The sequence below is a fragment of the Misgurnus anguillicaudatus genome, chromosome 24, assembly GCF_027580225.2.
Source record: "Misgurnus anguillicaudatus chromosome 24, ASM2758022v2, whole genome shotgun sequence".
Lineage (NCBI taxonomy): Eukaryota > Metazoa > Chordata > Actinopteri > Cypriniformes > Cobitidae > Misgurnus > Misgurnus anguillicaudatus.
The window spans coordinates 31,574,710-31,602,288 of record NC_073360.2 but is presented as its reverse complement, the minus strand read 5'-3'; the positions used below and the strand labels follow the sequence as shown (position 1 = coordinate 31,602,288).

The following is a 27,579-nucleotide window of genomic DNA, read 5'->3' as shown; positions in this document are numbered from 1 at the left end:
GAGTATTTGAACACGAGTGTTTGTTTACCACTGGCATATGCTGTGTCGCGTCAGTGGATTCATTATGTGAAAAGATATGATAATAAACACATAAGACGTAAAGTTAGATCAGTCGACGCTACTCCCATTTCAACTAGCGTGTAGCAGCCTGGTCACTTACAACTACAGTACAAGAACAACGTCGATATACCTGAATAACAGTACAACAATAATTATTCCACAAAGAAAGAATAATCACTGTTACCTCTCGAAGAGAATTTTTGCGACCTGCGCGTCTGACACCTCTCTGTTCCTTCATTGCTCTCCAGTGTTGAAATGTTTCTCCAATAACGACTCTGGTTAGATAACATTCTTCTGACAAATTTCTCCTCTTCTCAGCGACTTAAAAACTCTTTCTTTTGCGTCCTCCTTCGGGTTTCTTCTCTTCCATGGTGCAGATTCGAGGAGGAAAGCAGGGGCGAAAATGAAAATAAACCGAAACTTAAGACGGAGTTTCATGCGCTATGCGCATGCGTCACTCGTGTAACGTTACTGGAGCGCGCACGTCTCTCCCAAGAAACGTAATGGCAGTGATTGACAAGCCAGAGGGCCAATGACGATTGCGATGATTGCATCAACGATTGGCTGATGTTTATAAGGCCCTACCTTATGCACAGATGACATATATTAATTTTATTACTTTCAGTGCGCCTAATAAATAGTCTTTTATCATTTAGTAAAGACAGTTTCAGGTAGCATTGCAAAAATGTATTAAACAAACATCCTCTTTTCCACCTTTAAGTATATATTATTAGTATATGAGTTTAAAACTAAATGACTATTGAATTAATTGGCAGGAAATTTCTGCATATTTTTTCACAGTGATAACAACTCTAACATCACTGATGGCACAGTGAAGGGGAGTATAGCGGTTCAGGTCCCCATTAACTTGGATATCACTCTGTAAGTGATCTGTACTCCAAACTACTTATCTCTAAATAAACTCCCTCAAACTAATTATGATTATCAAAATTGTCAATTGCAAAGCATTTCACTTCACTTCTGTTTATGTTTACTGTAGAAACATGACGGCGACTTCCTTGTAAGGAAACCAGAGCTGTATATAGATAAAACGGCTCATTCTTAACCCTTGTGTGGTGTTCATATTTCTGTTACTTAGACAATGTTTGTGGGTCTAGTGGACCCAGAGCATTATTAGTATCTTAAACCAATGCATTCATACAAATTTATGTATAACTGTTTATAGATGATTACTTTAGCCTCATTGCAAGTAATATAAACAGAAATTATGGTTAATATTTGTCATTTACCACTGGAAGAGGACTATTTATACATTAAAGTGCTATTCGTTTTTGTGATAATATGAAATAAGAGAAGAAAATTATATTCTCCCCCAGATGTTTATCTAAAATAAGTTTTTCATCACTTTGATGTTTAATCCTTTGAACTTAGTTTGAAATTGTACACATTTGTGTCCGTCTACACAGCACAAGCCCCATCTGAAAAGATGCGGTATCATAACACATTATCCATACTGAACACATAACCTGTTCATGCCAGCCAACACAACACATAAGAAGCACATTTTTACTGTGTAGCTGTGTTGCATATGCATTTCTTGCATTTTATAGACGTATACTGTGTCTTCCTGTCCATCTTATGTCCACACACACTGCAGTACAATGTGTTGCTTTTAGTCCAGGCAAAATAGCGTTTTACGACAGACTAATTGTAAAATAATTTTTTTCAGCATAGATCATTCCTATGAGGTGTCCAGAACAACATACTAAAAGTCCTAAGAAATCCTAGTTGAGGAAATATGTTAATTTCTCATCAATCCGAAATGTGTGCCAATAAGGCCAGACTACAGTACAACCCAATGGGGCTATTTTTTTTCCTTTACTCCTATCAAAATGAAACTTTACACAATGAAAGTACCCATGAAAGGTATTTTTTTTGTATTACAAGTTGCTTTGAAAATTAATTTTAATATGCAAATGAGCTATGCACTAATCGAATATGCCCAAAATACACCCAAAAGTAACTTTTTGGTATTACACGTTTCTTTTGAAATGAATTTGAATATCCACATGAGCTTTACACTTATTTAATATGTCCTAATTTGCATAGGCAGAAACATCATTCATATGTATGATAAATATATCGGCCCAATGTTCATCCAATCATCTGCTGCTTTTAGACTGGTCTCTAACCTGAAAACGTCCTGTCTTGGTAGTTCCTGCCAGCTGTATAACCCCCGCTGGTATAATCTTCAGGGTCACGGAGGAACACAAGCCTCCCCACCACAACAAGGTAGCAACAGAAGGGGAGGCCTTTTTTGGTGTTTTTGGTGATTTTGTTTTTACATCTTTTTTTTAAATCCAGCCTGGATCCTCGACCCCTTCTCTGTGGCTCTTGGTTCTGGCGCCTCCTATGTCGGTTCCTGGTTTGTTCTTTGCTTGGTTCTTCCCCTCTGGGTCATATTCATCTGATAAATCAGGCAACTGTGAGTTTGTACAGCTATTACCACAACATTCTCCACAAATGTTAGTGCAAGGGGGTCCATGTTTTTTGCATGTGCATCTCTTTGTGCTGCAGTCTTTCTTGCAACTACAGTGGACGTAACTATCAACTACAAAAGTGCAGCAGTAAGTCAACATGATTTTAAATGGTATGGATCAATCTTTCTGCGTATGTAATGATTGAGCTGAAGTTTAGAGCTGCTGTGTGCATCATGCCATCCAGAACTGAAGCCCGGAAAATGCCGCTATAAAGTATAATGTGGTTATAATGTAACGCTATAGCATATAATGTAAGTGAGCATCTTATTTATGTATTTAACTTTTTTCAATTCAATTTTATTTATATAGCGCTTTTCACAATTTGGTACCTTTTAGACCTATGCGTATGTGTTTAGTCATAGCAGTGATTAACAATCCCTACTGAAAAATTCAGCTAAGACCAGCATAAGCTGGTAACTGGTTTTTGCTGATTTAAGGTGGCAGTAGCTGGTTTAAGCTGGTCCTCCCAGCCTGGGAAAAAATTGACATGGTGTTGGCTCGTTACGCTGCTTGGCTGATCAGTCATTATTGGCATTAATCTCCCATCCAAAACATGGCACCCCCAAGGTTTTGGGTCCATAGGTTCACTTCCCCCTTTCCACTTCATAATTTGGTAAAAGACCTGAAGACTATGGAACTTTGCAGCTGCTGACGTTGGAGGGAGAGATTGAGCTTCCACTGGAGATGAGTTCTGAGTTACTTTACTAAAGAATTGCCTGTATCTCAGCATGTCCAGTTATTCATCCTTTTGCCCCCATACAGTGATACTAGTGTTAGGAATTTGGTCAGGTCAGCTCAGTCATGAACCATGGCTGTGTGTTTGTTGTTTGTGGAGCACATGGTCTTTGTTTGACATGTGTTTGGTGTCTCGTTTGTTACCCCGCCCCCTCGTTGACCTTAATTCATTCACTCATCACCGCACCTGTTCCCTATGATTAAACACCCTTTCGATTCCCCTCATGTTTCCCTTTGTCTCTGTCAGACCGTGTTGTTCTCTTGTTCTAGCATTGCTGATCTTTAAGTCTAGTCTTCCAGTCTTATTGTTTGTTCAAGTTTATCTTTTGTTGATACTTTGATTTGGTTTAAGTTTAGTTTTTGTCCTTCGTTCCTTGCCTTTTTGTTTTTTTGCTGTTTTTTTTCTTTCTTTTGTTCTTTTAGTTTGCCCACCAGTCTCATCCTCTCTCCTGCCTCTTCAGTCCAGTTGAGCCTCCCTGCCTCTTCAGTCCAGACAGGATTCTCTACCTCTACTCTTCAGCCCAGCCTCTCTGCCTCTTCACCTCAACGCTCGCCACCCGGGTCGGATACAGGGTTCTCTGCTGACGCTGCCGTACACTGGGTTTCCAGTTGGCCTTGTAGTCAGCACTGACTTTGTCTCCCAGAGCCTATCAGCTATCAACTCCATCTCTGCTGGCATTGTCGTACACTGAGGTTCCAGTTGGCCTTGTAGTCGGCTCTGAGGATCTGGGTTTTCCGCCGGTCATCTGCCTGGTTGTTTCTGCCTATCCATCCAATCCTGGGCCGAGCTTTAAGAGACTTTTCATTGTTTTGCAACTTTATAATAAATTTGTGTTTTACCTGCAATTGAGTCTCTCTCTTGTTCCTGACAGTCAGTCTGACCAACATGGACTCAGCAGGTCAAGATCAGATTCGTCAAGCTCTCGCCCAGCAAGGTGCACTCTTAGGACAACAGGCCACCCAGCTCGATGCTGCTCTACGAGAGGTAGTCCAACTCTCTACCCGGGTGGCGGAGCTCAACATTCGGATCGAGGAGATCCAACGGGGCGCTGCTGCTAGTCCTGCATCCACGGAATCATCTGCTGTTTCTCATCATGAGCCTGAACCCCATGCCAATAACCCGCCCGTTTATGATGGGGATCCTAATTCCTGTCGGGCGTTTTTGTCTCAGTGCTCCTTGGTGTTTGCTTTGCAACCTCGTCGCTACCCCACAGAGAGATCAAAGGTAGCTTATGTTCTAACACTATTGTCTGGCCGAGCTCGTGAGTGGGGAACTTCAGTTTGGGACTCTGAGGCCTCCTTTTGTAACTCTTTTGAGGGTTTTCACTCTGAAATGATAAAACTGTTTGATCGCTCTGCCAGAGGAGAGGAAGCAGCATCTCGTTTGACACGCCTGTCTCAGGGGACTCATTCTGTGACCGAGTATTCCATTACTTTCAAGACTTTAGCAGCCTCTTGTGAATAGAATGAGGCAGCTCTTCGTTCTCGTTACCTGGAGGGGCTGGCTGATTCCATCCAGGATGAGATCATGGGACTGGAGTTACCCAGCAGTCTGGATTCTATTATAGCCCTTGCACTGCGTGTTGAGACTCGTCTCTGTCGGCGTGAACACCGGCGCCGCCTCCATTCGTTTCAGATGGAGGTTGAGAATACCTCTCTGGTACCTGCGGTTTCACCAGCTACTTCCTCGCCCACAGCTCCTGAGCCCATGCAGGTGGGGCGACTTCGTCTAACTCCCCAGCAAAGACAAGACCGTTTGACTCGAGGGCTATGCCTGTACTGTGGGAAGGCTGGCCACATTGCCATTAGATGTCCAGTAAAAGCCCGGGTCCACGCGTAATTCAGGGAGTACTGGTGGGCCGTCTTCCTTCTTTTCCCTGTTCTCGGACTCATTTGGACGTTTCTCTCTTCTTTAAGGAGTCCAACCATCAAGTTCTGGCTCTGCTGGATTCCGGGGCAGAAGGAAACTTCATCGATTATGCCATAACTAAGCAGGGGTTAACCCTTACTCCCCCTCTCATCAACTCTTCATGCCTGGTCTCTGCAGGGTCGTCTAATTTCTGTTATCACTCACTGCACTCCCCGGGTAGGTCTAGTTGTGTCGGGCAATCATCGTGAGGAAATTGAGTTGCTAGTGATGAAATCACCTCATGCCCCCATTATTTTGGGGCATCCCTGGCTGAAGCAGCACAATCCTCACGTTGATTGGTCAGGCAATTCTATTTTGGCTTGGAGTCCGTCTTGCCATGGTTCATGTCTGGGTGCAGCTTTTTCTTCTGTGTCTTGTTCTTCTGTGTTTCAGGTGGAGGCTGCCGACGTCTCCGGGGTGCCGGTGGAGTATTTGGATCTTCGTCTGGTTTTCTCCAAGTCTCGAGCCACATCTCTTCCTCCTCATCGGCCGTATGACTGTGCCATCAATCTCCTCCCAGGCACTTCTCCGCCTAAGGGTCGTTTATTTTCCCTGTCTGGTCCTGAAAGAGAGGCTATGGAGAAATACATTCAAGAATCTCTCAAAGCTGGTCTCATCCGCCCCTCCTCATCTCCGGCGGGTGCAGGTTTCTTCTTCGTGAAGAAGAGGGATGGCTCCCTGCGGCCTTGCATTGATTATCGAGGTTTGAACGACATTACAGTTAAGAACAGGTATCCCCTACCTCTTATGTCTTCTGCCTTTGAACTCTTGCAGGGAGCACAGGTCTTCACCAAATTAGACCTCCGCAATGCTTATCATCTGGTTCGGATCCGAGAGGGAGATGAGGGGAAGACAGCCTTCAACACCCCTACGGGACATTTTGAATACCTGGTCCTTCCCTTCGGGCTTACTAATGCCCCCGCTGTCTTCCAGGCTCTGGTGAACGATGTGTTGAGAGACATGATCAATCAGTTTGTCTTTGTGTACCTGGATGATATTTTGATTTTTTCCCCATCTAAGCAGGTACACACTCAACATGTCCGCAGAGTCCTTCAACGGCTGCTGGAGAACCAGCTCTTTGTCAAGGCGGAGAAGTGTGAATTCCACAAAGAGTCAGTTTCGTTCCTGGGACATATCATTGCGGTGGGAGAGATTAGACCCGATCCTGCTAAGGTAAGGGCCGTTGCCGAGTGGCCAGTCCCCGACTCTAGAAAAGCTCTGCAGCGATTCCTGGGCTTCACCAACTTCTACCGGCGATTTATCAGGAACTTTGGTCAGGTAGCTGCACCCCTTACAGCACTCACCTCCTCTAAGGTTCAGTTTAAGTGGAATGATAGAGCTCAGGAGGCCTTTGATAAGCTTAAGTCCCGTTTTGTCACTGCTCCTGTGCTTTCTGTTCCAGATCCTGACCTCCAGTTCATTGTTGAGGTGGATGCTTCCAGTGTCGGGGTAGGCGCGGTCTTATCTCAGCGTTCACCCAAAGATGGGAAGGTGCATCCGTGTGCCTTTTTCTCCCACCGGCTCAGCCCAGCCGAACGCAACTATGACATAGGGAATCTGGAGTTGTTGGCAGTCAGGTTGGCATTGGGTGAGTGGCGCCACTGGTTGGAGGGAGCAGTACAACCCTTCCTGGTTTGGACGGATCATAAAAATTTGGAATACATCCGTTCAGCCAGGAGGGTTAGTTCGCGGCAGGCCCGCTGGGCACTCTTCTTTGGCCGGTTTAACTTTTCCCTCTCGTATCGGCCAGGTCCCAAGAATGTTAAGCCTGATGCGCTCTCTCGTTTGTTCGAGCCTCCTGAGGGGGAGAGTCAGATTGAGACCATCCTCCCAGAGGGTGTGGTGGTGGGCTCTCTTTCTTGGGAGATTGAGAGGCGGGTCAGGGAGGCTGGTCGAGAGGTTGAAGTGCCGGGGGGGTGTCCAGCGGGTCAGTTGTTTGTGCCGGAGGTGCTGCGACCTGATGTCCTCCGGTGGGGTCATGAGTCCAAGCTGGTCTGTCACCCAGGTGTTCGCAGAACGATGACTGCCATCCGTCAACGATTCTGGTGGCCTTCTATGCAGGTCGACGTCAGGCAGTTTGTGTTGGCTTGTTCTGTATGCACCCAGAACAAGAGTTCTAATCAGCCTCCCGTTGGTCTGCTCCAGCCCTTTCCCATTCCCTCTCGTCCATGGTCACATATTGCTCTAGACTTTGTCACAGGGCTTCCCTTGTCGAGAGGTAACACTGTTATACTGACAGTGGTGGACCGCTTCTCCAAAGCAGTTCATTTCATCCCACTTCCCAAACTCCCCACTGCTAAAGAGACTGCTGAAATCATGGTTGAACATGTCTTCCGTATTCATGGTCTTCCTGTTGACCTGGTTTCAGATAGGGGTCCCCAGTTTGTCTCACGGTTTTGGAAGGAGTTCTGTCGACAGATCGGGGCCTGTGCGAGTCTGTTGTCTGGTTTCCATCCTCAGACCAATGGGCAGTGTGAACGAGCCAACCAGGATCTCGAAAGAGCCCTCCGCTGCCTGTCGTCTCATAATCCGAACTCCTGGTGTCAACAACTACCTTGGATTGAGTATGCCCATAACTCCTTACCTGTGGCATCAACAGGTATGTCCCCATTTCAGACATCTTTAGGTTATCAACCCCCTCTGTTTCCTTCACAGGAACCTGACGCTGCTGTTCCATCTGCCTTTGCCTTTGTCCAGAGGTGTCGTCGCACCTGGAGGAAGGCGGAGAAGGTCCTGGCCCAGACCTCAAGACGGAACAAAGCAGCCGCTGACAGACATCGGACCCAGCAACCCACCTATATCTGTGGTCAACGAGTATGGCTTTCCACTAAGGACTTGCCTCTCAGGGGCTCATCTCGTAAGCTAGCTCCTAAGTTCATTGGGCCATACCGGATCACTAAGGTGCTCAGTCCGGTGACTGTCAAGCTCAAGCTTCCCCCTGTTCTTGGTCGGGTTCACCCTGTATTTCATGTGTCCAGGGTTAAACCTGTGTTGTCTTCTCCCCACAGTACTCCTGTCTCTGCCCCTGCCCCCCCTCCCCCACTCATGGTGGATGGCTCTCCTGCTTATACTGTACGGAGAATCCTGGCTGTGCGACGTCGTGGTAGGGGCTTTCAGTACCTGGTGGACTGGGAGGGTTACGGTCCTGAGGAGAGGTCATGGGTTCCAGGCCGTGACATCTTGGACCAGTCGTTGATCCAGGACTTCCGCCGGCATCATGGTCCTTTTCCTGGGACGTCTGGTGACGTTCCTGGGGGAGGGGGTACTGTTAGGAATTTGGTCAGGTCAGCTCAGTCATGAACCATGGCTGTGTGTTTGTTGTTTGTGGAGCACATGGTCTTTGTTTGACATGTGTTTGGTGTCTCGTTTGTTACCCCGCCCCCTCGTTGACCTTTATTCATTCACTCATCACCACACCTGTTCCCTATGATTAAACACCATTTATATTCCCCTCATGGTTCCCTTTGTCTCTGTCAGAATGTGTTGTTCTCTTGTTCTAGCATTGCTGATCTTTAAGTCTAGTCTTCCAGTCTTATTGTTTGTTCAAGTTTATCTTTTGTTGATACTTTGATTTGGTTTAAGTTTAGTTTTTGTCCTTCGTTCCTTGCCTTTTTGTTTTTTTGCTGTTTTTTCTTTCTTTTGTTCTTTTAGTTTGCCCACCAGTCTCATCCTCTCTCCTGCCTCTTCAGTCCAGTCGAGCCTCCCTGCCTCTTCAGTCCAGCCAGGATTCTCTACCTCTACTCTTCAGCCCAGCCTCTCTGCCTCTTCACCTCAACGCTCGCCACCCGGGTCGGATACAGGGTTCTCTGCTGACGCTGCCGTACACTGGGTTTCCAGTTGGCCTTGTAGTCAGCACTGACTTTGTCTCCCAGAGCCTATCAGCTATCAACTCCATCTCTGCTGGCATTGTCGTACACTGAGGTTCCAGTTGGCCTTGTAGTCGGCTCTGAGGATCTGGGTTCTCCGCCGGTCATCTGCCTGGTTGTTTCTGCCTATCCATCCAATCCTGGGCCGAGCTTTAAGAGACTTTTCATTGTTTTGCAACTTTATAATAAATTTGTGTTTTACCTGCAATTGAGTCTCTTGTTCCTGACAACTAGAGCTTTTTCACCTGCAATGATGATGCCTTTTCCCACATTTTCCTGTGACTGGCTAAACACCTTAGCTTGTTTGAGAAAGCTAGTGTCATTCTTTACTTTTTTCAGTGCCATCCCTTTCCTATGCCAAATAAACGAGATGTAGAATAGCAGCCTCAAAATGATTGGGATTGGATTGTTTGAAGAGCTCGATGTGTCATCTTGAATGGAAAAAGTCTGAAATCATTTAGTTGCTTTTAAATAAAAATCTATAATACGGTAGGGTTTTTGTTCCCTGATTAAAATGTAAGAATGGAAAACAATCAATTACACATTCTTTAATAAAAATGTCATTTAAATTCAGAAACATAAGAGGATTTTATATAAACTGTTTCAGCACTGACCCATAATAGTGCCCCAACAAAATAAATGGCCAATTGCACTGCATTGTAATGAATGTATTTTGCAATGCAATTTTTTTACCCATATCAATGCTGCAAGGAAACCTCAGGTACATTTATGCTGTTATACTAGTGACCTTAAGAAAAAAGGAATCAGTCTTTCTTGTGTTTTGTTAATGCATTTACTGTGTTGATCTATTTTCTAACTTAACATGCATTTAAATTGTACAGATTTTGCTAGTGCTGCAATTCAGATTGCTTTAGTGAGGCAATTTTATCAGATGAATATGACCCAGAGGGGAAGAACCAAGTAAAGAACAAACCAGGAAATGATATGGGGGTGCCCGGATCAAAAGTCACAGAGAAGGGGTTGAGGATCCAGGCTGGATAAAAAACATAAAAAATGTAAAAACAAAAACACAAACAAAAAAACACAACCCTCCCCTTCTGTTCAGGCTTGTGTTCCTCCGTGACCCTGAGGATTGTGCCAGCGGGGGTTGTGCAGCTGGCAGGAGCTGCCAGGCCAGACAGTTTTCGGGTTGGAGGCTAGTTTGGAAGCAGCGGATGATTGGATGAACATTGGGCCGATATATTTATCAAACATATGAATGGTGTTTCTGTCTATGCAAAGTAGGACATATTAAATAAGTGTAAAGCTCATGTGGATATTCAAATTCATTTCAAAAGAACTTGTAATACCAAAACGTTACTTTTGGGTGTATTTTGGGCATATTTGATTAGTGTATAGCTCATTTGCATATTACATTTAATTTTCAAAGCAACTTGTAATACAAAAAAAAAATACTTTTCATGGGTACTTTCATTGTGTAAAGTTTCATTTTGATAGGAGTAAAGGAAAAAATAGCCCCATTGGGTTGTACTGTAGTCTGGCCTTATTGGCACACATTTCGGATTGATGAGAAATTAACATATTTCCTCAACTAGGATTTCTTAGGACTTTTAGTATGTTGTTCTGGACACCTCATAGAAATGATCTGTGCTGAAAAAAAATATTTTACAATTACTTCTATTTTTTGCTCCAAAATGAGTTAGTTTGCCTGGACTATTTTGGCTACAACCTAAAATGATGAAAATGCTTGGATATGAAATTTTATTTTTCCTATTTCTCACTCTCTCACACACACCCATACACACACAAACACACACACACACACACACACACCATAGGTTTTGTGGTAACTCATGGTTTTACAAATAGTAATCAATACACCAGTTTACCATGATTACTACACTTTTACTATAATACAATCATGGTTATTTTTTGTAAGGGATATAATGGTAAAATGTAGAATAGTTCCTGTTAGACAAAAGGTAAAGTGTTTGGGACAGTGGGGGCAGACAAATGTTCATGCATGATATATAACATGTTGTATCCTTGCGCTGTTACAGCAAGTGCAGAAGGACAAAACTCTGACATGCATCCATCACATATCTACAGACATATATACAAACACACTCATGCACTCACAGGAGTCCCAGATAAGTGAAAAACAAAGTGAAGTTACAAAGCACATTCAATTTTCACTCTCTTATTACCCCCGGGTCCAGTGGACTTGAACACCACATATGTAATATAAATATTTAGGGGGGTGTACAGTGTAGAGTCATTAAAGTTGATTATTTTTATGTTCTTTATAGAAAATAAGCCAAGGCCAATGAATCTGAGGTTGAAACAACAATTAATTGCATAATTTTTCTTTTAGTAAACATTAAAACTGGGTCCCACAGACCCGAACACCACACAAGGGTTAAGTAATAAAAACAAGACAGTTCGTCCCCTTGGAATTATAAGGTTCTATCTAACATTTTTGTCAAAATTGAGTTATTCACATATTCTTACTCTGTGACAACTTATTTACATTATGTGATGTTTTATTTTAAGTTTTGTACATTTTGGGATGTTTTATTAAAAAAACAAAAAGATTCTATTTACAAAATCGAACTCTAAGTTGGCTCTATAAGGTTCTATCTGCGTGAGCTAATCAGCACTTCGAATGCACAGAAGGGGACCAATCAGGATCAACTTTATGGGGTGGTTTCTCAGACAGGGATTAGCTTAAGCCAGAACTAGAACTTAGTTTCATTAGAAAATATTTAACAAACATGCCTTACTAAAAGTATTACTTGTGTGCATTTTAAGACTAAACAAAGGGCACTGATGTATTTTAAGATATGTCAGTGCAAGTTGTTTTCAGTTTGGACAGCTCTTACATTTATTTTATTCTAGGACTAGTCTAATCCCTGTCTGTGAAACTGTCCCTATATGTGGTGTTGCCGGCTTTGTCCTTGACGACAGGAAAAATCACAGACACACAATATCTGTGAGGAATATGGCACGCAACGCAAAGTTTTGAGGAAACCTTAAGATCGACAGCCAGAATTTTAGGCAAGTTCACCCTACTGTAAAATCCATCCTAAGCTGGTGAGATGGTTTTAGCATGGTCTCCCAGCTTGGTTTTTGCTGGTATTGCTGGTATAGGAAGCTGGTCTAGCTGTGTTTTGGTCACTTTTTAAGCTGGTCTAGCTGTGTTTTGGTCATTTTTTAAGCTGGTCTAGATGTGTTTTGGTCACTTTTTAAGCTGGTCTAGCTGTGTTTTGGTCACTTTTTAAGCTGGTCTAGCTGTGTTTTGGTCATTTTTTTAAGCTGGTCTAGCTGTGTTTTGGTAACTTTTTAAGCTGGTCTAGCTGTGTTTTGGTAACTTTTTAAGCTGGTCTAGCTGTGTTTTGGTCACTTTTTCAGATGGTCTAGCTGTGTTTTGGTAACTTTTTAAGCTGGTCTAGATGTGTTTTGGTAACTTTTTAAGCTGGTCTAGCTGTGTTTTGGTAACTTTTTAAGCTGGTCTAGCTGTGTTTTGGTCACTTTTTCAGATGGTCTAGCTGTGTTTTGGTAACTTTTTAAGCTGGTCTAGCTGTGTTTTGGTAACTTTTTAAGCTGGTCTAGCTGTGTTTTGGTCACTTTTTCAGATGGTCTAGCTGTGTTTTGGTCACTTTTTAAGCTGGTCTAGCTGTGTTTTGGTCACTTTTTAAGCTGTGTTTTGGTCATTTTTTAAGCTGCTATAGCTGAGTTTTGGTCACTTTTTAAGCTGGTCTAGCTGTCTTTTGGTCACTTTTTAATATGGTCTAGATGTGTTTTGGTCATTTTTTAAGCTGGTCTAGATGTGTTTTGGTCACTTTTTAAGCTGGTCTAGCTGTGTTTTGGTCACTTTTTAAGCTGGTCTAGCTGTGTTTTGGTCATTTTTTTAAGCTGGTCTAGCTGTGTTTTGGTAACTTTTTAAGCTGGTCTAGCTGTGTTTTGGTCACTTTTTCAGATGGTCTAGCTGTGTTTTGGTCACTTTTTCAGATGGTCTAGCTGTGTTTTGGTCACTTTTTAAGCTGGTCTAGCTGTGTTTTGGTCACTTTTTAAGTTGGTCTAGCTGGACTTATCTGGTCATGCTGGAAGACCAGCTGACCCACCAGCTTGACCAGCTTTGCCAGGCTGGTTGGACCAGCTTACACCAGCTACTGCCGCCTTGGACCGGCTGGAACCGGCTACCAGCTTGTGCTGGTCTTTGCTGGATTTTTCAGTAGGGGCAGTCTTTTTTAGGTCTTGCTGAGGAGATTGTTTTCATAGTTAGACACCACACTAGCCAGCAGTGCTAGCTTCTTAGTTCCTGATATTAAGAGGCAAGCACTAAGATAAAAAATACAGAAAAAACGAACTAACCTATCCTACCCAAAAAAAAGTGTGTTTACAGTATGCTATGATTGTTATGTCAAAATGTAAACATGTGAAAGATTGTTAAAGCAGTTCCCTCAGTATTAAAATTATTTCAGAATGATTGTAGCCTGTAGCTGCTCAATCCTACTGAAAAATCCAGCTAAAACCAGCATAAGCTGGCAGCTGGTTTTAGCTGGTTTAAGGTGGCAGTAGCTAGTCCAGCTAGACCAGCTTAAAGGTGACCAAAACACAGCTAGACCAGCTTACTACACCAGCAATACCTGCTAAAACCAAGCTGGGAGACCTGCTAAAACCAAGTTTTGAGACCAGCTCAAACCAGCTCACCAGCTTATGCTGGTCTTAGCTGGATTTTTCAGTAGGGAATGGTATAACATGCTAAAACAAAATAGTCAAAAAATTTGTAATGAACCCGACAAATACAGGAGGATGGGAGAGAAACTGAGGCAGAAGAGGGAAGAAGCAATGTTGTAAAAGAGCAATGTAAAATCAGACTTTTAGAGATAAAAGTGCTAAAAATAAAAATATTAAATGTCATAGAAAGGATTAAAATGTTACTTTCTAACACATGTTAAAAAATTGTTACAACATTAATTTTGTAACAATGTTTAAATAATGTTTTTGCAGATAGAACCTTATAATTCTTAGCGAAAAGTGTTGTTTTAGAATTAGAAGGTTCTATCTGCATTTGACCCCTTCCAAAAATCCACATTTAGAAATTTGAGAGGATTTTGATATTGTATATTTAGAATGCATTTAGGGTCCCTGTTATTTTCATGTTTGAAAGAAACTTCTTCCCCATGTAAGTTTTGCTATATGTAATGCAAAAACTTTGAAGCTCAATATCTCAAAACTGCTCAGAACGCAGATAGAACCTTAAAATTCCAAGGGGACGAGTTCATTATGTAAGGTCTTTATACACTTCTGATAATATAGTTATTACATTTCTGTCAAGAGATCCTCTAAAAGTTACACAATGCACCTTTAAGTATATATTATTAGTATATGAGTTTAAAACTAAATGACTATTGAATTAATTGGCAGGAAATTTCTGCATATTTTTTCACAGTGATAACAACGCTAACATCACTGATGGCACAGTGAAGAGGAGTATAGCGGTTCAGGTCCCCATTAACTTGGATATTACTCTGTGAGTGAGCTGTACTCCAAACTACTTATCTCTAAATAAACTCCCTCAAACTAATTATGATTATCAAAATTGTCAATCGCAGAGCATTTCACTTCAGTCTGTCTGTCTGTTTCTTTCTCTCTGACTGTTTCTGTGCTTTAATGGAAAGACCCATCTGCATTAAAGGAGCTGTATGTAACATTCACTTCTAGCAGTTTGAACTTGGGTCATTCTACAAAAAAGGTGGAAGTGCATGTCCCTTGCTTTTGCAGACCCCTTAATCATTTAATTTGACCCAATAATACTATAATCATATATATTTAATAAATATAGACTGTCCTTAAAATTATGAGAGAGTTTATTTATTTAATTTACTTTTTTTTTTCTTTTTTTAAACTTTTTTTTAAATGTCTGGTGCTGAAAATTGTCCTGTCCCTTTGATCATACATGGAAGTTCAACAGTGTACTTATTATTTAAAACCATGTTTTTTATCAAACAAATCTAATTTACATCTACTAACCCTGTATGAATTTACTACAACACTGAAATGGTAAAAAATACACTATTAATATGAATAATATCAAATAAAAATTTGTCCACCAAATTTATGTCATTGGTGTTACCCTACCCAAAGCACTTTTATTTTAAAACAATGCATAAGCTCTTTGAAGTTTTTCATGGGTCAAGAGGTCAGTGAAAGAAGTGCAGTGGAGGAAGGCAAAAGGTTTTACTTATGTCTTACCTTATTTGTCTAAAATATCATGATATATCTAAGAATTTTGAGATAAGATTTTTTGTATGGCATTAGTGTTACTCTTTTTATAGCTGGGAGTGTTAAGATCTTTACATAAAAATACATTATACTGAATAAGTATGTGATTGTTACTTCTCTGATGAAATAGCACATAGCTAATGGCAGCCATTTTTTTTAAATATTAGTTTTTTTCTGTAAATTGTCATTAGTGTTACCATCATTGGTGTGTCATGGGCTTGCCAGACCTTTTGTACTATTTCAGTTCTGAGTACATTTGGCAAGTCCATGACAGTACTATGTTCTGTGTGGGGACATGTGGAGTGATATTATATGTGTGGCTTCCACGTGTTCCCAGTGTCTTGTCGCTGTCATGGTCTTGCCAGACCTTTGTGTGAGATTCAGGTCTGATCTCAGAGGGCAAGATCATGGCAGCATTGTGTTTTGTGTGGGGACACATGTGGTCACATCAGATGTTGGTGTCACGTGTTCCCAGTGTCTTGTCACTTTCACCCTACTCCCTTATGTGCTCTCGTCTTGAGTAATTAATTATGTTCACCTGTTCCCCATTTGTGTTGTGTCTTTATAATGCCCTCTCGTTCTCTGTCGTGTGCTCGTTCGTTCGTCGAGATTCTGTGTGTTTAGTTCCCGTCATCCGGGTTGCCTATATCACATTCTCAGAGTCTTTGGTTATTTTGTATCTCGTGTTTGTTCCTGGTTTTATGTTACTGTTTCTGTGTTCATCACCTGTTTAACCCCCACGTGGGTTTTTGTGTTTATTTATTAAATAAACCTTCAGTTTATTTTGTACCTTCGTCTGCGTTTGGGTTCTCCCTTATTTGTATCGTGACATGGTGTTACTGTCATTGGTGTTACTTTTCTAATGAGTACTTCCTAAGCACTATTACTTTAACTGACCAACATAAAAGCATAAAAACAAAACAAGATGGAAAATTCTTCTAAAAGTTTATACGTTTTATCATATTCATTATTCATTATTATTATGTTCTAATTTTGTCATTGGTGTTACATTGTGTCATTGGTGTTAAACCAAGTTTTGGTGTTATGAATGTATTTTCTTGTACTTTCTAGTAATATTTTGTTGTTAATATGGGATGTAAAACATTATTGATATTTCAGTCTTTGCATCAAAGCCTTTATGGTTGAATATTTTGGTTTTTGTTGGTTTTAAAGAAAAAAGTCAAACTGAGAATCAAATAATTTCATACAATGCTGGGTAAAGATGAAGAGTTTAATTAAACAAATATTAATAATCAATTATTTTTCTTGCTATTATCATTCCTCTACTCAACCTTTAACTAAATATACAAGCTGTAATGAGAAAAATATTTAGTATCAACATTAATGTTGTTTAAATCACACCAATGACAAATAAATGACTCATGTATTCTTTATTAAAATGTATAAAAAAGTAAAAAATAGATTAAGCTCCCTGTTTTGCGGATTCATAGATTTGACAAGTTAATTAATGCTATTAAAGTTTTGGGTATGTTGAAAGAAGTTCATTTAAGCAGATTTCCATCACCCAAATTCCACCTTTTTTGTATAATGACCCACTTGGTACCACAGTCTATATTCAAAATATTGGGGACAAGTTTATCTGCTCTTTTTTATGTTTTGTTGCCTGCTATATACAAACCTGCTTGTGTGGATTTTTATTCAATCTGTGGCTCATAACGGAGGTTGCATTTATGGGTCATTAAAGCAACTGTGATAACTGCCAACCGAGCTGCCGAAATACCCTATTGGACCATAACAAAAACAGACCTTTGGACACAGACCGAGCATTTTAAAAAAGAGGCTGCCTTCAATATAACTGCCTACTGCATTGTTTTTTAGAGAAACATATACTGTATTTTTTGGTCTATAAACCAATTTTTTTCATAAATTGGCTGGTGCTGCGTCTTACAGTCAGGTGCACCTTGTAAGTCAGTATGAATTAATGTTGACATTTATGGTGCAAGAGACATCATTACCGTTTACAGCCGCGAGAGTCCGCCATAATGCTGCTTCTGTAATTATGTAATTCAATGGGTTCTGTAATGTGGAATGACAAGTATGCGAACTTTACGCTAGTTGGCTTGTTCAGTAAATGTAACCTATTCAACCTTCCAGGTAAGTTCTGTATGCTATCCTCACATTGACATGATGTAAGATTGTGGAATTTAAAGGATCTGCTGTTGTTTTCCTGTTTGCCAGAGTGAGTAAATATTCTGTCACGTATCTGAATCTCTCTCTGGAGGACAGAAGGCCAAAATCTCTCAGCATCACTTACAAGGTCAGACTGTAAATCAGAGATGGTAGATATAAGCTTTTATTTCATTTTCTGCTACATTGTACATGTGTTTCTTGCATCGTCCATGAAATATCTCCAACAAGTGTGAGAAGGATAATACGATTTTTTTGTACAGGTGGAGAATCTGGGCCTTAAATCTCTGCCAGTATCAGTCACACTCCTATTGCCCTGTCCAACAACACACGTGATGTTCACACCGAAGAGCTTCGGCATAAACAAGGTCTTCGGTCTCTCTGTGAGTTCTCTTTGCTTTAATGAGTTACGCTCATGTTATGTTGAACGTGTTGATCATGTCCTGTTCTTCTCTCCAGAATTTGAAACAGTGTAAGATGATCAATGAGAAACAGGTAAGTGACCGCATCATTCACATGCTGCTCTTTTCCTGCTACTGCCATAACAAAATCCATATTATAAATGTTGTCACACATAGAAAAATTTACAGCCGAACAGAAAGTCATTTCATTATTATTTATTATTGCACAGATTGTGATGACAGAGTATTTTGTATTGTGATGTATTTACGAGTGAAATTGAATAAAAACGGTTTAGCAGTAACAGCATAAACAAAGGCTTTCATGGCACAAACGTAACTTCCGGTAAACTCTAGGAATCAATAACAAGGAATCAATAACAACAAGTCCTTTTAGTTTATTTCTGATGACAAGCAAAGTTTCCTTGTCTTTAGGAAACCAAGGGTGCGTTCTCCGATAACGTTGTCTCTTAGCGCGCTACGAAGACTCTTAAGTTAAACCTTAACTACAGGTATACCTTTCCTACGTGTGTTCTCCGAACTATACCTTAGGATGTTGCTTAAGGTAAACCTTCTTAAGTTCGACCTTAGCGGGTGCTGTCCATGGTGGAGGTTCTGAATAGGTTGATATCGATTGCTCGACAATCAATTATTCACTTCATGTAATAGGTTTCGCTGCGTTATGAGATAGCGGTGTTCTTTATTAAATAAACATTTTAGAAATAGTTCAAGTTAAATTTATTAGGAATATCTGGTAAAATATATTTCAAATTGCAAACAACTAAATTCAACCTTCTATATTTGAGATCAAACCCGTGCAAAACCCGCAACTTTATTTCCAAACGTATCATATTTAAACTGCTCCAATTCATCCGCTATGCCTTGAAAGGATCATTTATATTAGGGGTTCCCAATAAGTGCGTTGCACAGGGGAATAAAGTGGGTTGTGCAAGTACTTGGCTGTGCTGTGCATATAAAAACAAACTGCTGTTGTTCATTAGCTGTTGTATTCACGCGTTTATTGTGCTTGGACACTGTATGCACAAGCAGCGCGTTAACAATGCGGAATAAGCTTAATGGACGCATTTCTGGAGCCTGTCTGTCTAAATATAACATATCAAATATTATATAATATCCTATAAATATATAGTATGATTGCTTTAGATTTTAGCTTTGATTAGTTTTAAATTTTGTTGACCTTAGATTATACAAGCAGTAATCAAGTGCACAGTTTATTTTGAATGTTTATAAAGAATATGGCATGCAGTTGCCTCAAAGTTATAAAACATTAAAAAACTTAGATGCAAAGTCGAATTAACATTAATAATCATAATTTTTTTTTTGTAATTTTACCCGATTTATTTATGCAGCTAAAATACTAGCCGTTAGACTAAGATTTAACGGATATGAAATGCACAAATGAAATAGTAGGATTCGCTGTATAGCTGCCAGTTTCACCAACTCCATCACCCAAAATATATATTTTTAAATAGTTTCTTAATCCTGTAGCATTTAATAGTTCGCAGTTGATGTCCCTTTGGAAAACATAATTAAAAATCTAACAACCATCAATGTAATGATGTCTAATTATGTAAATGTTTTATTATTTAAATATAAAAATATTTGCCTAATTAAACACGGAGTGTATTTTGTACAAATATTTAGTTATATAGACTACAATGTAAGCTTTTATGAAAGTGATGGCCCCTAGTGGAGATCATGTGGGATAAGGTATAGCTAAGAGTGCTCCAGACCAACCTTCCGAACGAACGACTTACAGAAGTGATACGTAACTAAGAACGTTTCGGAAAACATGTATTAGCGATAAGGTACAGCTTAAGGTACAACTTAAGAACGACGTAGCGTTAAGGTAGTTTCGGAGAACGCAGCCCAAAACATTAGTTATTTTCAAAGGGGTATTTGTTCAAAAGTTCAGTTTAGACACTAGTCAGACCATTAAACAAACAGAGACTGGAAGTACAGTTCAGTCCAGACGCGTAACCGCGAGAACACTTGTGTGTCTGATGAAACGTCTATAACAATAGTGGGCGTGGTTTGTGTTTTCCACCGTGAATTAATTAGATAAAGTAGGCGTTTTATTGAAATGGAACTCATAGCAGACTTACAGTTGATGTGGGGCGGGGTAAACAGATGCTCAGTGCAAGCCGTCTAGATGACATCATTAGAGAATGATCACCACAAGAGCGTGGAGTTACATTGTCAGATTATTATTAAAGTTTGTAAGGGCACATCAAATATATAAAAAATATGACCCACGTGGATAAATAGTTCATAAAAACACTGCAATATTACATAAAAAATAAGAATAGTCAGGTTTTTTATTTGGTGTAATGAAATAGGTTTACGTGGTTTAAGGTTCAACATCACAATATTGTCACATCACATACCATACAGTATTGTTGCTCATGTTGAATCGTGGTGATTTGTACAAAGCTCATCAGTCTGAAATGAGTGGGGTGCTTTGAATGGCCCGTTATCACCTGCTGTGTGATTGGCAGAATACCTCAAGCTTGTGACAGTAATATTATGCTTCTGTTTAGCTCCTAAAACACAGCGTCTCTACGACAAAGTGGTGGTGGTGGCGGCAACAATGCTTTAGCGAGAATAAGTTATGCCCTCTTTTTTGCCTATACATGTGGACGGTGTAATATCAGATCTTCACACACAGTGATGTAGATATGTAGAGGTGAGTTTGAATGAGGCACTTTAGGAAGGCGTGGATGAGAAAGCATATCTCTTTAGGTTTAAGACTGACAGATCTTCTTTATGCACAAACAGCTTTTAACACTCCAAGCACAAACATCACATCATATGACCCCTTGTGTAAATCACCCTGCTCTTATAAGAGCTTTAGTAAAAGAGCCTCATGCAGAAAGACTACAGGATTCATAATGTAGTGTTGTTTGTGGGATTGTGAGTTTTTTGTTATTTATCTCGTGATTTTATAGGATGGTTACTGTGGGAAGTTTCAGTGTGATGAATTCTATCTGGAGACATCTGCAGCTGTTTACTTTATTCTGACGGCACAAGCTGCGCTTCAAAACACAAAGGAGTTTGAGTCGGTGAGTGACTGATGTGTGCTTTTATATGACACGCTGAAATAAACATGTGCTGAATTCTTTTTCTTATCCATGTATAGACCAATAAAATCAATCTCATTTGCACAACACGTGATAATTCAGTGGTTGATAATAGAGATTTTTGATGTGTTTATATAAAAGTATCTAAAATACTTTGAAAAATTGACTTAATTGATTCTTTGATATGATCATGATTAAAATTTTCACGACCAGTTTATAGTATTATCGTATTAGTATTTCACACGTCAAAGAGATCTTATTTGAACCTCTCTTTGGGTTTTACTCATGTTTTGTAATCATGTGTTTGTTCTGCTGTAGAGATTTTCCTTTCACGAGTTCAGGACAGATTATTATTTTAACATCATTACCCATCTGAACTACAACAGAAGCCGCTACATCCAGATGACAACCGGTTTAAAGGTTAAAAGCATATCTCTGTTACAGTAATACAAACAGATCTAAGATCAGTGTTACAGTGTCCCTCTCAAGTAGATGATGTGTAATGTCTCCAGCTTCTTTTTATAATGTGTAGTTTTGTTGGGTTCAAATCTATATAAATGAATAACATGTATGTGTTATGTGTCAATGCTCCTATATGGTGTGACATCATCTTATATGAACATGAGCTTATGAAACATGAAGGTAAATGTGTCATGTTAACTGTTCATAATTAAATATTTCCTCTTTCTCTGTAGGATGACCCAAGTAAATATCAGGTGTGAAACATTTATTTATTTTAATCATAAAATATTTCACGGAAGCTTCATGTCAACGAAGTACTAGTAGACTGTTAAGTGGTAGGGGTTAGAGTTAGTAGAATAAGTTGACATGTAATTTCAAAGTTACTTTTAGTCAGTCAAATATTGAATTAAAGTCTTACCACTGTTTGTATGCATGAAAATGAGGAAATGTTGTTGTTCTGATGAAGTGTTGCTCTCTTGCACACAGACCACAGTCAGGGTGGAGTTTGTAATTCTGCCCAGTCGATTGCTGATTATTTGCACGGGTGCTGGAGGCGGACTGATCTTACTCATTATCATATTAGTTGCACTGCAGAAGGTAAGAACCATCTGCAATTGTGATCTATCATCAGTCAGTAACCAATCATCTTAAAGTTTCTGTATCTCTGTGTGTATAGAATGGTTTCTTTAGGCGCAACCGTCCTGAGGAGTTGAACACATATGGAAATGTGTTTGAAAGCACACATCATGATGGTCCTCCCTTGCAAAGCTTTAATGAAAATAGCGAGGAAACGATGGATGATAGAGAGCAAAGGAGCAGTGGTGGAGAGATGAAAAACCGTGAGACATAGAAGACGACAGGTGATGAAGAAGAGTTTGATAGTAATACAGCGTTGTAAGTGATGAAGAGCAGTGATAGAGAGATAAAGAGCAGTGATTAAAAGATGAGGAAAAGTGATGAAGGTGTAGATGAATAAAAATTATCTGACAAAAGAAAATCTTTGCTTCTGAAGGTCAAAATACAGAGGAGCCAAACAAACATTCTGATGAAATGTGATGTGTCATGTAGGGTTTTGTGATGTTTTCAGTGCATATTTAGTTTACTTTGCTTACTTTCAAATTAACATAATTTAGTATTTTTAGGTTAAGAATTTGTTCAGTTTCATCATTTATATTTTAACGTTTAGTGTATATGTGTGTTTAATACGTGTGAGTGTCTGTGTGTGTTTTATTATCTGCTTTGTGTGAATATTTTGTGCTTCATATTAATCTTAGTATTAACAGTATTAATATCAGAACTGTCAGTAATGTAGGTATTAATGAATTAGACATTAGGTGCATTAGGTGATTTATTAACCTGTATTAAGTTCAGAATATCTATGAACACATTTTTCTTGATAGATATTATTTCCATATCATTTTTTCCTTTTTTTTTTTCTTTTTCTTTAATGTCAATCCTGTGTTATTATCTGTATATAACCTTTATTTTGAATATTATAGTTATATTAAAAAACAAGTGGAATAATTAGCCAATCAAAACATTAATAAATCAGTTAAACGAATGGGAAGCTGTTGATCCGTCTGTTTATTGTTAGACTCACATTTTCTTATTAAACTATCACATGATATAAATCATTTTTTTTAAAGGGATAGTTCACCCAAAAAAATATCAATTCTTGAGTTTATTAATTACACAAATGAAGATATTTTGATAAATGATGATAAGCATACAGTAGACGGTACCCATTGACTTCTATAGTAGGAAAAACAAATACTATAGAAATCAGTGGGTGCCATTAACTTTGTGCTAAACACCAATGTTGCACATAATAAAGAAAATCTTGCAGGGTAAGAACAATATACGGGTGAAGAAATGAAGAGTTTCGTTGCAAAACGAGATAACTCCGTTTTTTTTTTTTTCAGAAATCTCATTTTTTGGTTGTGGATTCCAATTAATATAAATTCAACTGCAATTGGTTTGTTTTGATTTAAACCTTCATAACTTAAAACATACAGCTACGTATCACCATAAAACAAAATAATAACATGATAACATAATAATAAACATGTTTTGACAAAAATTTTTAAAAATGGATTTATCTCGTTTTGCAACGAAATTCTTCAAATATTGACAGAATTTACATTTGTTTGTGAACTCTTTTTCTAATGAATTTCGGTAACACTTTATTTCGATAGTCCACTTTAGACATTTTACTAATTATAAGTAACTTTGCAACTACTTATCAACTACTTATTAACTACCAATCTTTAGATAATTAGTAAACTGTCTGCTTAATATCTACTAACACTTGATTGCGATGATATCTCAACAGACATTTAACTGTCTAGAAGTATCTTTGCATGTGCATGTCAACTTATTCCACTAACCCAAACCTCTTCCCTAACCCTAACCCTTACAGTCTACTAATACTCTAATGACAGTTAGTTGACGTATAGTTGCAAATTATTGAAAGTTAGTTGACATGTAATTGCAAAGTTATTAAAGCAAGAAACCCCAAGAAGCAGTGGGTTACCAGTGCATTTTATAACAGCTAAGGGGCGTTGTTAGGCACGACGCGAAGCACGACCCTTAGCTGTTATAAAATGCACTGGTAACCCAACGCTTCGAGGCGTTTATTGCGTTTATAAAACGGTTACTTCATATTCATAACGTTAGCGGGATTTTATAAAATAAAACACAAATAAGTTGTAATTATATTAGTATAAATATTACTCTTCCGCCAAACAAAGTAGTTCCTCAGAATCAAGTGTGGCTGCAACAGAGAGCAGTTCACAAACAACAGAGACGCAGCAAAGGCACAATGAAAATATGATTAAAGACTGTGGTGTTTATTTTATAAATCAACATTCATCTAATTTATACATTAACATTTATATCGTGCAACTGTTGAAGTGACGATCAAATATGTTTGGAAGCATGCTTAACTTTTTCCCCGTCAGCGTTTTTTTTTAAGTTGCCACCCAGTTTTAGTTGAATGCCTTACAGAAAAATGGTCTTCTTTAAATAAACATAAGATATCAAATGAAAGAACAGTCCATCCGCTTTCCAACAACATCAAAAAACGTTTCATCCTACCTTCATTTGTTGTCTTATCAGTTATCACCTCTCAAATTTTCAGCTAAATGCGGAGATAATTCAATTTTTGTGAGGAACTTTGTAAGAGATCAGATTCAGAGCCTGATCAAAACACACGCTAAATCCACCACAACGCTGTTGTGTCGAGTGAATGCCTCAGTGTTTAAGTTGGGTAAGATTGCCCTCTAGTGGATAATAGTGGAAAATATCAATAAGACAAAAAAACTTCAGAGAACGTTTTCTCTTTATTGATGAAATGTTTTATTTATTGACATTTATCTGGATATCGCCATAATTGTGCAAAGGTAGAAAAATTTAAAAATGATTAAAAACTGTGGTGTTTATTTTCATAAATCAATACGCAGCAACAGTGGCGCAGTGATACTTGTGATGCGGTCTGAACCGTGGGTTTACCGGGGTATTTTATCACGGCTTAGAACGCGTTTCAACCAATCAGAATGAAGAACCAGAACGAGCCGTTTTATAATTATAGTTAGTAGAATGTCTAAAGTGGACTATCAAAATAAAATGTAACCTGAATTTCTTATCATATCAAACTAGTTCCATAAAAACAATTTTCAGATTACAATTACAAACAATCTTTAAGTTAAAAAAGAGGGAATATAAAACACATTGTACAGTTATAAATAAAACTAAAGTTACAAATGCATTGTGTTTAAAGCAACACTAAAGAGTTTTTGCTCTTTGCTTCACCTACAGGTTAGAAGTCGTAAATACTGCAGCACAGCTGGCTCTGATTGGATTGTAGGTCTGCCATAAAGCAAGTTTTTGTAGTTTTCACTCAAATTACAGGGCCGCAACCCAACGGTTGGAAACTTCTTTAGTGGCCGATAGAGGGCCGCAAAGCGAATGTGAAAGTGCCGTTCACCCTGTTTCGAGTAGATGAACGACTGAAAGTTTTTTGGAAACGTTATTTTAAGGTAAAAAAAACTCTTTGTTGTTGCTTTAACCCTGCAGGGATCTCGACAGGTACTGCATGCTTAGCTGTTCAGTACCGCCGGCGCGTCATCTTCAATGTTTTCAGGCTCAGTTTTCACCAGGGCCGGAGCCGGACATTGTAGACATCAGGGGCGTAGCCCAAATCTAGGGGTTTCAAAGCTTAGTCTCCTGCTGATATTTTTTCTCCATTTATAGCTGTGTTCTCTGTATTGTCATTTTGAAACAGTAACATAACAGTGGACCAAATCAAATAGTTGCTTAGCCTTGAAACTTCAGTTTTTTTATTCTGTTATATTGCTGGGGGGGGGGGGTTGGTTTCATTGTTGTTGTTTTTTCATGAGAATCGTACGTTTTTGAACGATTAACTTTGTATGAATTCATCTGAATTAGCCAACTCGTAAAATATGTACGAATTCTTGTGAGATCAGGCTGTAAATGATCATAGGTCACTGCTTCTCAGCATAGATGGAAGACAATCAGATGTGTGCTTACCATCACTTATCAAAATATCTTCTTTGGTGTTTATCAGAAAAAAAAGATATTAATACAGGTTTTAAACAACATGAAAATGAAAACTATTTCTTTAAGCGACTGAAAAGGCAGAAATGTCAGTGCAGATCAAAACTTCTTAAAGGGGCCATTAAACTTACAGACCCCAGAGGGTTAACCCTAATGAAAAAATTGATCGAAAAACAATGTTTTTATGCTCTAATTTTATCTGACATGGAAAAATTTGTTCTTGGCAGATGATATTTCATGTCTTTCTACAGAAGCATATTTGTCTCTTTAGATCATCACCCCACACTCTAGAGCTGTAATCGGGCCTTAAAAGTTAGGCCCGAAATGTCCGGAGCCCGACAGAATGCAGCCCGAACGTACATTTAGATTGACAGCTTTTTAAAAGCCCGAACCCGTTTACAGCCCGACATTATTTAAATGTGCGCACACACACAGCTTTTGTCAAGAATGAGAAATTTAAACAGGTTTTAACATTATTTATTCGTGACTAATAATCTACACGCCACTTGGAAGTTGAAACAAAGAAATAAAATAAGTCATCTGTAACATCCCTTACGAAAGGAAAATATATTTACCAATATATTACTTGAAATATATTGTAATATATTGCAATATATTATTTTACTTTCCATTTTCCAATATATTATACATTGGCAATACATGGAATAATATATTGATGGTACATATATTCTATATATGTGTAATATATTGCAGTATATTGCAAAATATACAAATTATTGCCACTTTCAATATATTGTACATGGATATAATATATGTGTTTATATATTTAAAAATATATGCAATATTATATTTATAAATATCTGCAATATTGTATTTTGATTTATATGCGAAAAAATGTATTAACAATATATGTAGAGATATAGTTTCACATATATGTTTACTATATGGTAGAATATATTTCAAATATATGTAAAATTATATGGAAATATACCTGAAATATATGTAGATATGTGTTTGATATATTGTGGAATACATTTAACATATATGTAAAATTAGATGGAAAATATGTGAAATATATGTGCATATATGGGAACATGTATTAACAATATATGTACAGATATAGTGTCACATGTATGTTTACTATATGGTAGAATATATTTCAAATATATGTACAACTATATGGAAATATATATGTAGATATGTGTTTGAAATATTGTGGAATACATTTAACATATATGTAAAATTAGATGGAAAATATGTGAAATATATGTGCATATATGGGAACATGTATTAACAATATATGTACAGATATAGTGTCACATGTATGTTTACTATATGGTAGAATATATTTCAAATATATGTACAACTATATGGAAATATATATGTAGATATGTGTTTGATATATTGTGGAATACATTTTGCATATATTTAAAATTAGATGGAAATATATGTACATATTTATTGTAAATGTATGCACAATATGTGTACATATATGAGAACATGCACATACAATGTATGAATATATTTGGGATATATACAGTATATGTACATGAAACATCTAAAATATATAAATACTTAAATATGCAACCTGCAATATACAAACATTTACATCAC

At 38.5% G+C, this 27,579-nt stretch overlaps 2 protein-coding genes across 2 annotated transcripts in view; both read left to right on the top strand.

Annotated features, from left to right (window-relative positions):
* Positions 1–22,772, top strand: part of LOC129438408 (integrin alpha-L) — a 109,588-nt gene extending 86,816 nt beyond the window's left edge. The window contains exons 21-28 of the mRNA XM_073863010.1: positions 17,471–17,598; positions 17,732–17,851; positions 17,928–17,963; positions 20,836–20,949; positions 21,286–21,387; positions 21,663–21,683; positions 21,916–22,026; positions 22,106–22,772. Coding sequence (XP_073719111.1) covers positions 17,471–17,598; positions 17,732–17,851; positions 17,928–17,963; positions 20,836–20,949; positions 21,286–21,387; positions 21,663–21,683; positions 21,916–22,026; positions 22,106–22,279 — 806 coding nt within the window. The 3' untranslated portion in view covers positions 22,280–22,772. The remainder of the gene's footprint in view (positions 1–17,470; positions 17,599–17,731; positions 17,852–17,927; positions 17,964–20,835; positions 20,950–21,285; positions 21,388–21,662; positions 21,684–21,915; positions 22,027–22,105) is intronic.
* The window catches only part of LOC129438894 (C3a anaphylatoxin chemotactic receptor-like), a 391,623-nt gene that overhangs the window by 147,360 nt on the left and 216,684 nt on the right, over positions 1–27,579 (top strand). The gene's annotated exons all lie outside the window — the stretch shown is intronic.